This window comes from Tympanuchus pallidicinctus, unplaced genomic scaffold (genome assembly GCF_026119805.1).
Source record: "Tympanuchus pallidicinctus isolate F22 unplaced genomic scaffold, pur_lepc_1.0 scaffold22, whole genome shotgun sequence".
Classification (NCBI taxonomy): domain Eukaryota; kingdom Metazoa; phylum Chordata; class Aves; order Galliformes; family Phasianidae; genus Tympanuchus; species Tympanuchus pallidicinctus.
Genome location: NW_026294739.1, coordinates 869,933 through 884,544, shown reverse-complemented (window position 1 = coordinate 884,544; position 14,612 = coordinate 869,933). Strand labels below are relative to the sequence as shown.

Below are 14,612 nucleotides of genomic sequence, written 5' to 3'. Positions count from 1 at the left end.
TGTTAAAGGGGCAGTGGCTCATAAGCTTTAATGCAGTGGTAACTGAAGTTTGAGAAAATGGTAAAAACCTAAATTTTTGTCCAGACTTACTGAAATTCTGGCCGTTTTCCAGCTTTGTTATGGGATTCCTAGGTAATCTTGCAGCTGCTGCAGGACCCGGCTGCAAGCATGAACCTGAACCTCTCTGAAATGGCTCAATGGCTCCAACATTTTCTATATTAACACTGTCTTTTGACCAGAGAATCTGGCTCAGAACACCTAGTATCTCTGCAGAAGGTACTGAGTAGCTACCTGATGCATTGAACCACATAGCAGGGATGCAGCACTACATAGATGTTCTTGCATTTCCGCACCATCCCTGTGCTGTCCAGTAGTTGCACTGTGTCTTTTTTGAGTGTGAATTAGAGTGAACAAAAATTGAAACCAGGTTGTTTTGTTCTTTCTTTGGCTTGTTTGTCTTAAGGAAAGCTTCCTAAAGAGATCAGTCAAAGGAAATACACATTTTGTAGGAAATGATCCTGCAGCAAGCAGGCTTGACTGTTCCAAAGGAGTGGATGAGTGGATGCTGCAGCGGCCAAGCAGGAGCCTTCTGACTGGAATGGGCAGCTCAAAACGTGCGTTTCCTGGGATGCTAAAAGAAATAATGCCTTTGCTCGGGATGTGGTGCGAGGACAAAGAGAGTTTCCACTAGATGGCCCTCCACATCAAAGCTTGAGCACAGCCTGTAGATGGGCAGTTTCTTGGCTTTGAATTTCACTTTAAGCTTGTCAACAGCAAGAGATTCAAAGAGTCCCAAACTTCCTGTTCTGTGATTCATGCAGACAAACTCCAGGCCTGAAACCAGGCGGTGCCATTCCTGCAACTCTATACTGATATTAAAATACCTTATGCTTTTTACTATCAACCCGTGTTCAGAACATGTAGACTTCAAATCCTCACAGAGTGCATCTGGGAGGTTATCTGCCCGCAACCAGCAACGGGAGGCCATTTTGTAGGTTCTGCCTTAGAGTAGACCAGAGAATACTTCCTTATATTTGTTGCTCTTGGGGCACCTGTTGTCCAAATACCACCTTCCTGTCTCTCTTATTCTCTGCTAATGCTGCCTGCTGTTTAATTGCAGGATGCTTGACACAAACCTCATCTTGCACACACAGCCCTTCCAGCGCTGCTTCATCCCAAGGGAGGGCTCATGGCACAGGAGTACACAGCTTCAGAGCTTTGTAAATGAGCCTGGTCGACATGTAACAGTGACTGCATTCAGTCCTGCTGGTCTGCAGGTGCTGACAAAGAGAGTTTTGTCAGGGAGCTGGCCAGAATTTAATGCAAAACTGATCACTGCTGCTACCTGGATGACTTGTGCAAAACGGCTGGTCAGTGCACCTGCAGGCACCACTCATCACTTTAAGAGATGGAAACGCACATGGGGAGGTGTGAGACCAAGGGTAAGGAGTCACAGTTGGGCTTCCTAATGTTTGGGGGTTAGGAAGGGTTTGTGGACTAGGTTTATGGGTCAGAGGTGGCACTAGAAAGATTCCACAGAACAGTTTTGCAGCATGCATAGCCCAGAGCTGGGAGCTCTCACTGTCTTCAGTCACTGCTGCTAACAGTGGTAACCAGGTAAGCAAGTTTGGGAAAGTCTGTGCTAATACAGAAGCAAACGTCTTCCTTCTCATTTTGTGAAGTGACATGTGAGCTTTGGTTCTTAGGCTGCTGCAAAATATGATGCAGGCTCAGTACAATTTGAAATTAGTTGTTTGGCTGGAGAATGGCAAACAGTGGTGCTAAAAATTGGTGCCACTGAATTCAGGCTTTTACTAATAGGGTGTAATGTAAGTACAGAACATTCATCAAGCAATGCAGAGATGGATTAAAAAGTTGGTACTAAGTGCCTACAAAGAAAAACAAAATAAGGAAATGCATTTTGAAATGCATTTTTGTGAGTAGGCAAGAACTAGAATATTTCCTGGGGAGGAAAGGCAGCCACTTCACAAGAGTGCAGCTGTGTATTAGTGTGGGCCCTGCTGAGTTCTCTTTGGTTCACTGTGCTGCCTTCAAGGGGCTGGGATGTTTCTTTTGCTGAGGAGGATGGTGTTGTTGCTAAATGGTATTATGATAACACAATGAGAAATCAGAGGAGCTAAGTCTTGACAAGGCATCCAGCTCTAGTTAATTAAAATAGAGAAGTCCTACCATGGTGCCAAGGGAAATCACAGAAGCACAGATGGGGAGATTTGATTGCTTACTGGGGATTAGCATGGTTAGTGCAGAGGTCTTAAACAGACAAAGGGACAATCTGGACAACTTTAAGGCTGGAACAAGCAGAATCAGCAGCCAAAATGCTCTTGTGTCCAGTCTCCACAAGAGACTGTAGCGCAAAAATGTAAGTGGATCATAGAAAGGCATCTTCCACGCTCTGCTTGGTCTGGCAGCCAGGAGCCAGGTACGTAACAAAGAGAACCACAGGGGGCTTGGGAACAGTGCTGTGCGTGTGGCCCACGCCGGACCCCCGCTGAGTCCATAGCAGGCTGTGCCTCTCGCTCAGCACACGCTGGCAGTAATCTCACTGCCATGTGGTGGCTGTGTCTGGCACCTGCTCCACTGTGTCAGCTAAGGTCAGCATCTCTCTGCAGGCACAGGAATTTTAGAGACTCAGTGCTGCTTGAGCTCCTGTGTCACCTGGTACTGCTGCTGTGCCCCGGAGCTGGAGGGGCCCCTTGGCCTCCACAAGGGCTCCTTCCCCAGATGGGCACTGGGCCCCACACTGAGCACACCCTGCACAGTGGGCACTGCTCCTCACAGCCCACCATCAAACGCATGAGCAGGAAGAGAGAACGCATGTATCTTCTTGCACACTGCCTTTCTCCTCCCACTCCTGCTTCTGCTCCAATTCTACCAGTCACGAGTGTTGTTCCCCAGGGGTTGGTACTGGGGGCTGTCCTGTGCAATGTGTTTATTGATTACCTGGAGGAAGAGATTGAGTCACCCTCATCAAGTTTGCAGATGACGCTAAGCTGGGAGGAGGTGTTGATTTTTCTGGGGGTAGGAAGGCCAATGGGATGAAGTTCAACAGGTCCAAGTGCCAGGTCCTGCACTTTGGCCACAATAACCCCAGGCAATGCTACAGGCTTGGAGCAGAGTGGCTGGAAGACTGTGTGGAAGAAAAGGACCTGGGGCTGTTGGTCATTGCTTGGCTGAATATGAGGCAGCAGCGTGCCCAGGTAGCCAAGAAGGCCAATGGCCTCCTGGCTTGTATCAGAAGCAGTGCAGCCAGCAGGAGCAGGAGGTGATTGTCCCCTGTACTGCACTGGTGAGGTTGCACCTCAAGTACTGAGTTCAGTTTTGGGCCCCTCACTACAAGAAAATCACTGAGGCCCTGGTGCAGGTCCAGAGAAGGGCAACGAAGCTGTGCAGGATCTGGAGCACAGGTCTGATGGGGAGCGTCTAAAGGAACTGGGATTGTTCATCTGGAGAAGGGGAGGCTTATGGGAGACCTTATAGCTCTCTACAGCTGCATGAAAAGAGATTGAGGGAAGGGTTGGTCTCTTCTTCTGTATAACCAGTGGCAGGATAAGAGGGTGGCCTCAAGCTGCACCAGGGGAGATTCAGGTTAGATGTCAGGAAAATTTTCTTCTCTGAAAGAGTGGTCAGGTGCTGGAATAGGCTTCCCAGGGAAGTGATGGAGTCACCGCCCCCAGAGATGTTCAATAAATGTATAGATGTTGTACTGAGGGTACAACATGGTTTAGAAGGGAAATATTGGTGGTAGGTGGACAGTTGTAGTGGATAATCTTGGAGGTCTTTCCAACCTTGGTGATTCTATGATTCTACCACATTTCTTTCCACGTTACTTCCTATATTCTCTTTGTCTCCTGTCTTGCTCAGGGCCTGCACACCCTCTCCAGGTGGAAGGGAGGAGTGGGACTGCAGAGCTGAGGCTGGGGTCCTCCTGGCTGATGGATGGCCTTGGCAGCATTCACTTGCCTACCTCTATGTTCAGACTGTCCCTAGAGCCCTTGCTTCTCCCATCTTTCTTCTGGAATTTCTTGCTCTCTCTGCTCTCCAGCCATCTGTCTCCTTTCTCATCATACTGTAAAGTATTCCCTTTATTCTCCTGTGCACTGCATGGCTTTTTACATGAAAGAAAACACATTAGGACAGTGACACAGCCAGAATATTTCTGCTTTTGCCTGCTCGTGGCATTCTTTTGCTGGTGATGCTGGAGATCAGTACTGGCAGCAGGTGAAGCAGAGGCAGAAGATTTTAGGTGCCAGCCAGGGCCTGAGCAGTAGGAAGGCTGGTGCTCTTTGAGGGTTGCCGGATATATTTGGCTTCCCTTTTTGAGAAGCTTTCTCCAAGAAGAAGGAGCTTTCTCCCTGACCTGGATGAGGAGTCAAGGAGCCACAAATTCAGACGTATTTCTAGTTCTGCTCATAACTGCATGTGATCTTGAACATGGAGTTATCTGATATCTGATAAATCCTCAGGTTAGAGAACTGTGGTAATGTTCTTACCTAAGGTCGTATGTTTATGTAAGTAACTCCCATTTGCATCAATGTTATATACAGTTTGAAATTCGTTTAGAATTATTAGACTGGTAAAAGTTCCTCTCTGTGAATTAAACAACCTTTAAGAAAGTGGACTTGTCTTTTAAAAACAGGCCTTATTAAGAAAGCTGTTGATGCTGTTTTGTAAATGTGTGGCTGAAAAAAGGCACACAGGAGAGATCCTTCAATCTAGCCATCAGTGCAGGATGCTTCTCTCCTGGGGGAGAGCAGGTGGCACTTGGGACCTCACAGCATTTCTTTTTCTCAGGTTGTGTAATTCATTTAGCCTTTTGTTGACACATTGGTCATACGTTCCAAAATCCTGTTCTTTTGACACCCAGCTTACTTCTCAATATTGCACCTGAAAAGCAAGTTTGGTACAAACTTTGTCTTGGCTTTGTGATCACAAAGGTGATGGTATTTGGAATCAGAAACAGTGATTTAGCCTCACTCTTCTTCTCAGCCTCTCAATGCCCTCTGTTTTCTTTGGGAAACTCATTAAAATTCTTCAAAGCACTTTCTAATCCCTATTTTCTTCTCCTGTTTTGTCTTTCACTTGACCTTTAAAATCACTGTAATCTGATTTTAGTTCTCACACTTGTTCCTTTACTTCCTTACCTCTATTAAGTGACAAGCTAGATTTGTGAACTTTGTACAGTTACAAGGGCAGTGCGTGTGCATCTTATCTATAGCAAATACCAGGCAAGGATGGAATAGCTTTCAATAATTCTGGAGACAAGTGGAGACAAATAGCTGAGGCACAGAGATAGCTGGAAATCAGGCTGGGGCAGTCAGGCTGTATGGCTCCAGCTGGGGTCCTGACGTAGAAGACTTGCAGAAAAGCTAATAGGAAATATTGGAGGTTTATAAAAAAGTTGTCTTTTAACTGACTTCCTATTAGAACGAGGAGACAATTAAAAAACCCAATCAGAAATACAGTGTAGGTAATCTATTCTGGTGCCGGCAGCTGCTCATTTCCTCACACAGAGAATATGGACACGGACAGGACACAATTACAGCTGGTAGGTCCCTTCCTGCTGGCAGGAGCTGGGCTGCTCATGGCATTCAGCTCTTTGTAGCACAGAGGGCTTCTCCAGCCCTCACTAAGCCCAGAATGGGGCATTAGGGGAGGAAACCAAAGGAACTGGTGCAGCACATGGAGACTCCCGAGGTCAAAGTTCTGTTACTAAACCTGGCTGGAAAGATCACCATGAAACAGCAGAGCAGTGAAAATGTTGATTTAGTTGGATGAAGCCAAGGCTGACCAAAGGCCTTTCTGTGCTGCTGTCCCTGGGCTCGCAGCCAGGCAGATCGGTCACTGGGGCAGACACAAAGCACGGCATCATTTCTCAGACCAGGACCCAGCACATGATGCTGGAGCCAGCAGCCTTGTCAGCATCCAGCCTGGCTACCTGGCGGCACTCAGGAATCCCAGAGGCAAACATGGGCGTGCAATGTGGTCACAGAATTCCTCTCATAAGACAGACTCCTGGGATGCAGGGATGGGGAAACCCTAGCATTGCTGTGGTCAGCTTCCCTTTCCGGCACAAGTATGGCCATGGCAGCAGTAGGGTTTCAGTCCTGGTGAGTCGGTTAGACTGAATTCTGCATGAAATAGGAAGCTTTCCTTTGTGTGCACAGTGAAGCCCACAGCAGCTACTATAAGACAGCAATAGTTCTGACCTTCTCTGTTCAGTTTAACAATATCTGTTTATACTCAGTATCAGACTATGATAAAGTACAGTCCTTGTTGGATTTACAGTGCTCAGTATGACTGAATGCATGCCTTCTTAGATCTCCCAAACTCAGCAGATAAGAGAGCTAAGCTTTCACTGGGATACTGGCTGAAGCAGAAATGAGTAAAGTGATTAAAAGCGTATTATTGTTTGAAAATCAATACAGACTGTAAAATAAGAGCCAGAAGAGAGGTTGATAATACGATAGGTCTGAATCAGCAAGATACGTAGAAAGTGCATCCACCAACAAGTTTACCAGAGAACATAAAAAAAAACAATCAATAACTAGAGCATTAAGGGCAGATTTACAGGAAATTGCAGGAGAACCATCCGCTTTGGTACCACGAAACACTGAGCACAACAACAGTGAGGCAGCTGTCTAAATTCAATATGCTCTGGAGGGATCTTCAGATTCACCATCTCCTTGCAAGTAATCCATTGCCATCGTTAGGCTGTGGTGGGTAAGTGCTGAGTGCAGGATAAGCCAGGCTTTGAACCTGGGGTGTCCCACAGGTGCTGCAGCACTCCCTGCGTGAAGGCTAAGTGGGAAGGCTATTTCCCATTTGCCAGATGCAAACCTGCTTCCAGTCACTGCAGGACAATTGGCAAGCTCATTCCTTTGCTTACACTTTGCATCATATACCTGCTTACTCTTTCACAGCTGCACAAGTGGATTCTTCAGAGTGATAAAGAATTACTCTTTTGGTAAATTCTCCCATTTTAGTATCATAACTATAGCAGAACTGAAGTTCTCTGCACAATACTGCTATAACAGATTGTCCTGCAGCCATTTCTCTGCAGGGGGATCAATGGAGAACAGGTGAAACTTTGTCAGAGCTGCCTCTTTTGCTTTGAACCTCGTGGTAGAGAGGATAGAGAGGATGTCAGTGTTGATTACCCTCCCAATATAGCTGGAACACCAGACTGGTGATAATTATCTCTTACAGGAAGGAGTGACTCTGCTACAAGGAGGTTTTCAGGCCTCAGGAAAGCATTTCTAGATTGAAAATAGTAACTACTTGCTAGCTCAAAAACTCTAAGCAAACAAGTCCTTGAGGTATGCATTTATAGAACTACAGTGATGATACACAGCAATGCTTGGCTGCATTAGCCCTGTATTGAGTATTGCTGAGTATTGTTTTTGCATTTATTTTTCCATCATCCAAAAGTGTACAGTTGAGGTGACAGTGAGTTTGTTCACATTGAATCCTAACCAGCAGCTGGACAATATATCTGTGATTTCCTCCAGGATCTTCCTGCTCATATGGCACCTTTAGAACACCAGGAGCTGGGAGGCAGGGTATACTGGCTGTTAAAAGAAGTCTGAAATTTTAGTGGGAGCTGATTTGTTCATGCTCAGTTTTCTTGGGTTTTCTCCTCTCCATTTTGCAAGAACAGTATAATTCAACAGTTTGGGTGCTTGATTGCTGCTTCCTCCTTAAGCTATTAGCTGTGCTAAGGCTTGTTGATAGAACAGGGTAGGATCCTGAAGCCAAATACATCATCACATCAGCACTGTTCGCATACTTTTCAGTGGAGGCAGGACTGAGCCAGGGAAGAGCCCCCTTCTGTTTTGCCTACCCAAGCACCACAGCCACTGAAATGCTGCTCTTAAAATGATGGTTGTTCTTCCTTCTATCCCTTTGTTCCACGTGGTGCGGCCAGTCAAACAGTCCTGACACACGGCTCCATGAATGCCAGCATGGTGCAGAGAGATGAAATGTGCAGAAGGCTTATGACAGATACTGAGTTTCACAAGCTGTCTGCTGTGTGCTTTGGCACGCTCCAAGGCAGCATGTCCACGGCACAGCACGTCCTTCTGTGAGCTGAGATGGCACCACCTCCCATGGACAGCCAGGCTGAATTGCTGCGTGCTGGCAGTGTTCGTGCGTGCTGGTAGTGCTGGGGAAATGATGAATGCAGTGATGCCATTGTAAGGAGCGAGCTGCGTTCCCACGGCTCCTGCAGCAACAGTAGGATCCATATTGGTTGAGAGGAGGAGGAAAGTCATAGCTGGCAAAAGAGTTGGATTTGACAGCGCTGAGTCTGGGAGGTTCTGGTGGGCTTGTCAGGACTACCAGAAGGGTTTTCTGAACTTACATGTGGTATTTTTAAAGATAACTTCAAAGCAGTAGGGCGGGCTGCAGGTTTCAATGCCTACATTTTGACTGCTATCTTGGCTTGCATGAGCACTATGTTTCAAATACTGAGAGCAGTCCTTTGGTGCCCACCATTACTTAAAATGCTTCAGGATAGCCCTGCACAGCTGGTGAGAAGAGCACCTAGAGCAGGCAGGTGACAAGCCTTTACTCTGTAATGGGATGTTGTAGCAGCAGTGTGCTGCTTGGTGTGGTTTTCGAGTGGGAAGTGACTGCAGGAGGTGTGGGTCGTGAAAGAGAGCAATGCTGCTATGGCAAAGAAGACTTTAAACCACAGCAGAGCAGCGTCGAAGCAGCCTGGTCAGGTGACAGTCATGCTTCCTTCCTCCTTGCCCTGCCTGCACCGCCATGGGCTCTTCTGAGACAGTGCATGCATCAGTCCTTCCTCACAGATGTGAAACATGAGGAGCAGCAAGGCAGCAAGTGGGATTTCTATATCCATAATAAGGAGGTGTACTGCAGGCAGCCTGGTGCTGCTCCTGTGCTGCCTCTGGCAGGGCCTGGGAGGAGGAGGGAGGAGTGTCTGTTTGTCCTGAAGCACAGTGGCCATTTCTCCTCTTCCTGCTCAGGAAAGTACTTTGTTTATCCCAGGGATGTGGCCACCCAGAGAAGTCAAATCTCATGCTGTTCTTTCAACTGCTTTGAAAAAATGACCTAAGACTGTGTCCTTCTGTGTTTGTTTCCTGACAATACGCAGACACTGCTGGCATTCAGGGCAACTACTATCAGAGAGGTGAAGGCCTTATTCTTGTTTAAGGCATGCACTACAGTTCATTAATTGCATACCAACAGCCCTAGCAAATAAGTCAGAATGAGCACTCTATCATACACCTTTACTGGGGAAGTTTTTCTTTCTCTGCATCCATTTTACTCATTGCAAATTTTCTGTCATGCAGCCTAGAGCATCTTCCTCACCTTGGTTTTGTCCCTCTCAGACCCAGCTCATTGCCCTCACGCTCTGCAATTTTCCTAGTTTGAGACACAGCCAGTCGCTCCCTACCTATAACTCCTAACCCATTATAATCTACTTCAAACCCACCACTCTTTTCTGTATAAAATTTTCTGTGCAGTACCAACACGTAAACTCTTTGCTCTACAACACTCCAGCAGTGTTGCTCACTTTGCATTGTACAACGACTGCATCAATAATCTTTTTTGACTGACTAAAACGTTACTAGCCAATGCTGAGCCTATGAGAAAGAACAGCTTTGCTTCTGATCAGATCACTTCTGGGAGAACATAGAGTTCTTTTTCCACAACCCAGATCCTTCACATTCTCTTGTTGCACCCCAGGCTCTGAGATCTGGTGGTAAAAGCAGTGCAGCACAGCAAACGTGTGCTGGTCAGCAAGTAAAGCATTGGTCTCCAAAAGACCATTGGAAAGCCAGGTGTGCTGCAGGGTATGCTGGCATGTGACTGCGCACGTCGCTCATCCCAACGAGCTACAGATTGTAAGTCAACCAGTGAAGACAATTCAGTATTTGTATGCATTAATAGAGACAGGGAAGGCTTGTTGTCTATAAATAAGATGCTTTGATTCACTCCTCCATAAATAGAATCAATTAATTCATGAGAGCCATTCTGATACAATTTTACGACAGGATTGAAAGCCATCTCTATTGATCTCTTCAAATCGATTGTGCTGTTCAACACCAATTGGTACAAAGCATCATTTGGTCATCTTTATGACTCTCCTACATCGGTGCACTCAGAATGTCATTCTGTATCATTTCACATCTGCTGAATTGAGCTAATATCCCATCTGCCTCAGTGATAATGTTATGAGCTCAAACTCAGATTATGATAATCAACAACCCACTCATTTCTGATCAGAGAGCTAGCTGAGGGATTAGACTATTTTTTAAAGCTTACAAAGGTTCATTCTCTACTAAACATCGGGTTTTGCAGAAAGAAAAGTAACTCTTCGCTTCAGGAAAAATCATTTTTTGGCACCGCAGAATTTGCTTTCAGGGTTCCATGTCGCACCGCCTTCCACTTGCTGTCGAAGAGCAGACAGAATTGGCTGGGAAGTCTTTTTGCTTCCACGGGCATCTGCCCATCTAAGCGCTCAGCACTCAGAAGATCTTGCTTTTCTCCAAGTCAGTCATATAAAATCCTAAGAAAATGAGCATCTTCTGTGCGTCCGTCACAAGGATGAATGCATCCCTCCAGAGACAGTCCAACATCTCCTCAGATTTGGAAGTTTCTTCATATTATCTGCTGGAGGAATGGACTCTCAACACATCAGATACAAACGTGAAGATGTTTTTAATCCCTCCCATCGTCTGCCTCGTGGCAGGTGTCCTCGTCATTCCTTCCATCTTGTTTGTGATCTTCTCTAGGTTCAACATCCGCCAGGAGACAAGGTACATGCTGCTGGGGAACGCTCTGCTGTGCGACCTGCTCTACCTTTTGCTCTACACCCTGTCAGCTGCTCTCAGTGCAGCACGTGTAGTTCTCCCAAAGGAAGCCTGCATTCTCCAGCTGTTTTCACTGGCCGTGGCTTACTGTGGAGGATTGTTCACGGCTGCTGCGATGGTTTTGGACACGTACATAGCTATTCTGTTTCCTCTGCGCTACACTGCTATTCTGCCATCTTCGCGAGCAAGGAAAGTGATTGCATTGCTATGGGTCTGTTCTGGGGCTTTCCCTGGGGTTTTGTTCCTGGTGCTATCCAGCACTCACAGCTTTGTGCCCTGCGTCCTGGAGATGTGCGCCATCCCGGTCATAATATTGCTAATTCTGAGCGGGACCAACACAGTGAAACTCAGTTTCTGGATGTCTGCTATGGCTATCTTTCTCTTCCTGTTCCTAATATTCTGCTGCTACGGTGTTCTTTATTTTAAAACCAGGCGATCAGGTATATGGGAGAGCATCTGCTCCAGAGCCAGTGTGACATTCTTAATGCACAACACTGTGTTCTTCTTTTATTTCTCTCCACTCCTGGTTCTGTTCGTGGAATCATTCTTGTACGTTAACATTGTCATTGGACTGCAGACATCAATTTGGATCTCTCTGACGATCTGTAACGTCCTGATGATTTTGCCTAAAGTTTTGTTCCCCTTTCTGTACGGGCTTCGGTACAGAGAGATCTCGGCATCTCTCAGATCCCTTGTCAGAATTAAGCCTCTTCACCTGGTGTCACCTGCTCCATTGCCTCCATCCTGAGGCAGCACAGCAGACAGCCGCATCCTTGCCTCATCAGTGTGTAAGCCTGGTGGCAATCACTCAGCTTCTGTCAGAAGGCCACAGGTCTTTCATCGCATCACAGCTGGGATTGCAGCAGATGCTGCCCTGTGAAGTTCCAACCTTCGTTCTGGTGTTGGAGGAGATAGTGAGTCAAAGTCATTTCCACCCGCCTGCGGCAGATGCCCTTCTGGAAAATAGAAAATGAAAAACTAGATGGTGTGAAGCGAACTAGATGGTGCAAAGCAAAGGGGGTAGCTAGAGCTCTTGACATGAGCAAGATCCTTAAACAAGTGTGCTGGGAGCAGAACCACTGTTTTTTTCCCTGACAGATACTCTTGCAAGGTTGGTAACTGACATCCTATTCTATAAAACATTTGAAGGAAGGTGCCTCTGCAGACCGCAGTGCCGTGCTGCACCACATGCCCTGTGTTATCCTGTGTCTGCCTTACGGGCTCTGCCTGACCGTCTGCCAAACAACATGCTCCCATGGAGCTGGGCTGCCTTGGGGGGCAAGGAGGGGCACTGGGTGGCCGCCTCATTAGCTGAATCAGCTGCTTGTGGAGTTGCAGGCTAAAAATATCCCTCCAAAGAGAAGTGATGTTGTTTTCAGTCTAACCGAGATTACCCCAGAGATCTGATTTGTAGCATGTTCTGCAAACTGCTATGTCAGCACAGCTGAGGGGAGATACATTCTGTTGTGGAAGTGGGAATGTGCAGGGACGTGGTGGGGCTGTTCTGTGAAGGGACCTCCTTGTGTGAGAGCATCTTGAAGCTGAAGTTGTTGCAAGTGAATAAACCATCTTGCATGTTTGTTTCACTCATGGCTCTGTGCTTCCCGTGTGTTTAACTGAAGGAAAGTTAAATCGCTGAGTAACCACTTCGTTTTCCGGAAGAAAAAAACCCTCTTCACAATCGTGTTCAATACAAAAGTAGGACCTCACAGCTGCTATGATGTTCCACTTGGATGAAGGTACTGCAGACACTGTCCCACACCAGCTGTGTCTGTATAAGGACTTTGGTTGCAGCGTATGAGGAGGGTCTCCCATAACACGGGTAAGGGAGGGAACAACACCTGTGTGCTTGGCTAGGTGCTTTCAGAACATGATCAGGGCTGGAAGGCGTGAGGATGCACCCTCCAAGGCTCAGTCCTGGGCCACATTGCTACACCTCTGCCTGGTGGCAAGAGCACCAATAACATAAAGGATGTTCTCCGTGGAATATCCTTTCAAGCTTTATTGCTGGAAGCTTGTTCTATATTGTAAAAGTTCAGACTAAGTAGTGAAAAAACCTATGTTAATAGCATGGAGCAAGGTAGGGCCATAGCTGACCTGGTGTAGCTGCAGGTTAGCCATGTTCAATCTTCCTGCTAACCTCTGTTAATCACAAAGCTAACCTCCAGGACAGACTCAGGCCAACTTGCAATGCCAGTTCTGTACCGCTGTCCCATGGGTGTATTTAGAGGCAGCTGGAAGTCTGGTATCACACAGAAGAACACAGAATGCAGGAGGAAGTGAACTGGTGATAATAGCAACTTAATGTACGTACCAAGCCTGTATATGGTGATATATCATAAAGACCAAGCAATAAAATGCTGCTCTGTGGAAATGGCCCTTTGAGAAAGGTGGATACAGTCACCTTGTACATCTCCCTGGACTTGTTCCCTAGAATGGGGGTTTGCCTAGAATAATTAGCTGAGCTGCAATTAATCGGGTTGAACAGCAATCCAGACAAGGCATCCCCATGGAGAGCCAATGCTATCTTCTTAATGCTTCTGAATGTAGTTTGACACTGGGCAGACAGGGCTTCCTAAGTGACAACCTATATATTAGCTCTTATGTGGGCTGCTGCCGTGCTGTTTGGTGCAGAAGCAGTATGTTACTGCATGCACGGGAGGAGCACGTGGTGCACCAAACCATCTGGGACTTCCCACAGCTGCCCACACAGACCTGAGGGGGTCACAAGGGCAGGGTCACCAGCACGACGTTCCTATAATTCTTCATTCTCATAAATGTCTTCAGTTTCATCTTAAATATAGTAAGGCTTCCCCACTTGCAGTGATCAGCAGCCTTGTAAGGATGTCTCCAGAGAGCTCTGGGAGTTCAGGTGGAGGCTATTTACCACGGCCCTGCTGTTGACCTCCCTGAGGTCATCAAAGTGAACTTCTTGGATGTCAGTCTGTCTGCCCAGCACATTAAGTGAAACGGAGAGCGGTCGACTCTAACATGTGATTTGGCAGCTGGGAGCAGTAACCCCTGAACAAATTGCAGTAGCACAAGTGCTGCACCTCAAGGTGTATGCTGGACTCTAAGGTGTACCCAAGATGTATCCTCAGTTCATTTTTCTCTGCTTTTCTCATGCTGATGTCATCACTAAGCTCACCACTGCCATCCCTCTCCCAGCTGGGTTCACAGCCCACAAGCTGAGCTGGGAGATGGGAGCTGAGAGATGGAAGCTAGGAGCTGGGCATTACTGGTGGAAAGGTCCATCTGTGATTCATGTGTGATCATTCCCCTGGGAGGTAGGTGTGTGTGACAGTGGGGGAAAGGCAGTGGCAGGAAAAGGAAATTGCAGGGTTGCTTGAAACAAGGGCTCTGCTGCGTGCAGCTCTGCCCTGTCTCTGGGGGCACAGCACTGCAGCCCTGGCAGTTTTTCCACAAACCTTGTGATTTTGGCATCTTCGTGAAACCACTGGTGCTGAATGCTTTTGTTTTTCCAGTAGTCCTTTGGATTGCGACATGAGAGAGGTGCAATCTGCATGGAAGGAACAAATCTGAAGGACAAAAAACCACAACCCTGAGCTGCTACGAAGGCATCAGAGCTTCCAGCAGAGCCTGGTGCACTGCAGGAGGAGGAGGCCTGGTGCTGGGCATCAAGGGTGCCTGCAGCCATGTAAATGACACCAGGGACTCGGCTCTGTCTCTGCTAAGGAGAGCAACAGATTGTGCATTCTGAAGTGATTCTTCTCAAGCAAAAAAATACATGCC

At 47.0% G+C, this 14,612-nt stretch overlaps 2 protein-coding genes across 4 annotated transcripts in view; one reads left to right on the top strand and one right to left on the bottom strand.

The window, feature by feature from the left end:
* Nucleotides 1–14,612, bottom strand: part of PLEKHB2 (pleckstrin homology domain containing B2) — a 418,604-nt gene that overhangs the window by 303,745 nt on the left and 100,247 nt on the right. The window lies entirely within an intron of this gene.
* On the top strand, nt 9,349–11,607 carry GPR148 (G protein-coupled receptor 148). The gene has a single exon (XM_052685818.1). It carries the CDS (start codon nt 10,564–10,566, stop codon nt 11,605–11,607), a length of 1,044 nt encoding a protein of 347 aa, XP_052541778.1. The 5' UTR covers nt 9,349–10,563.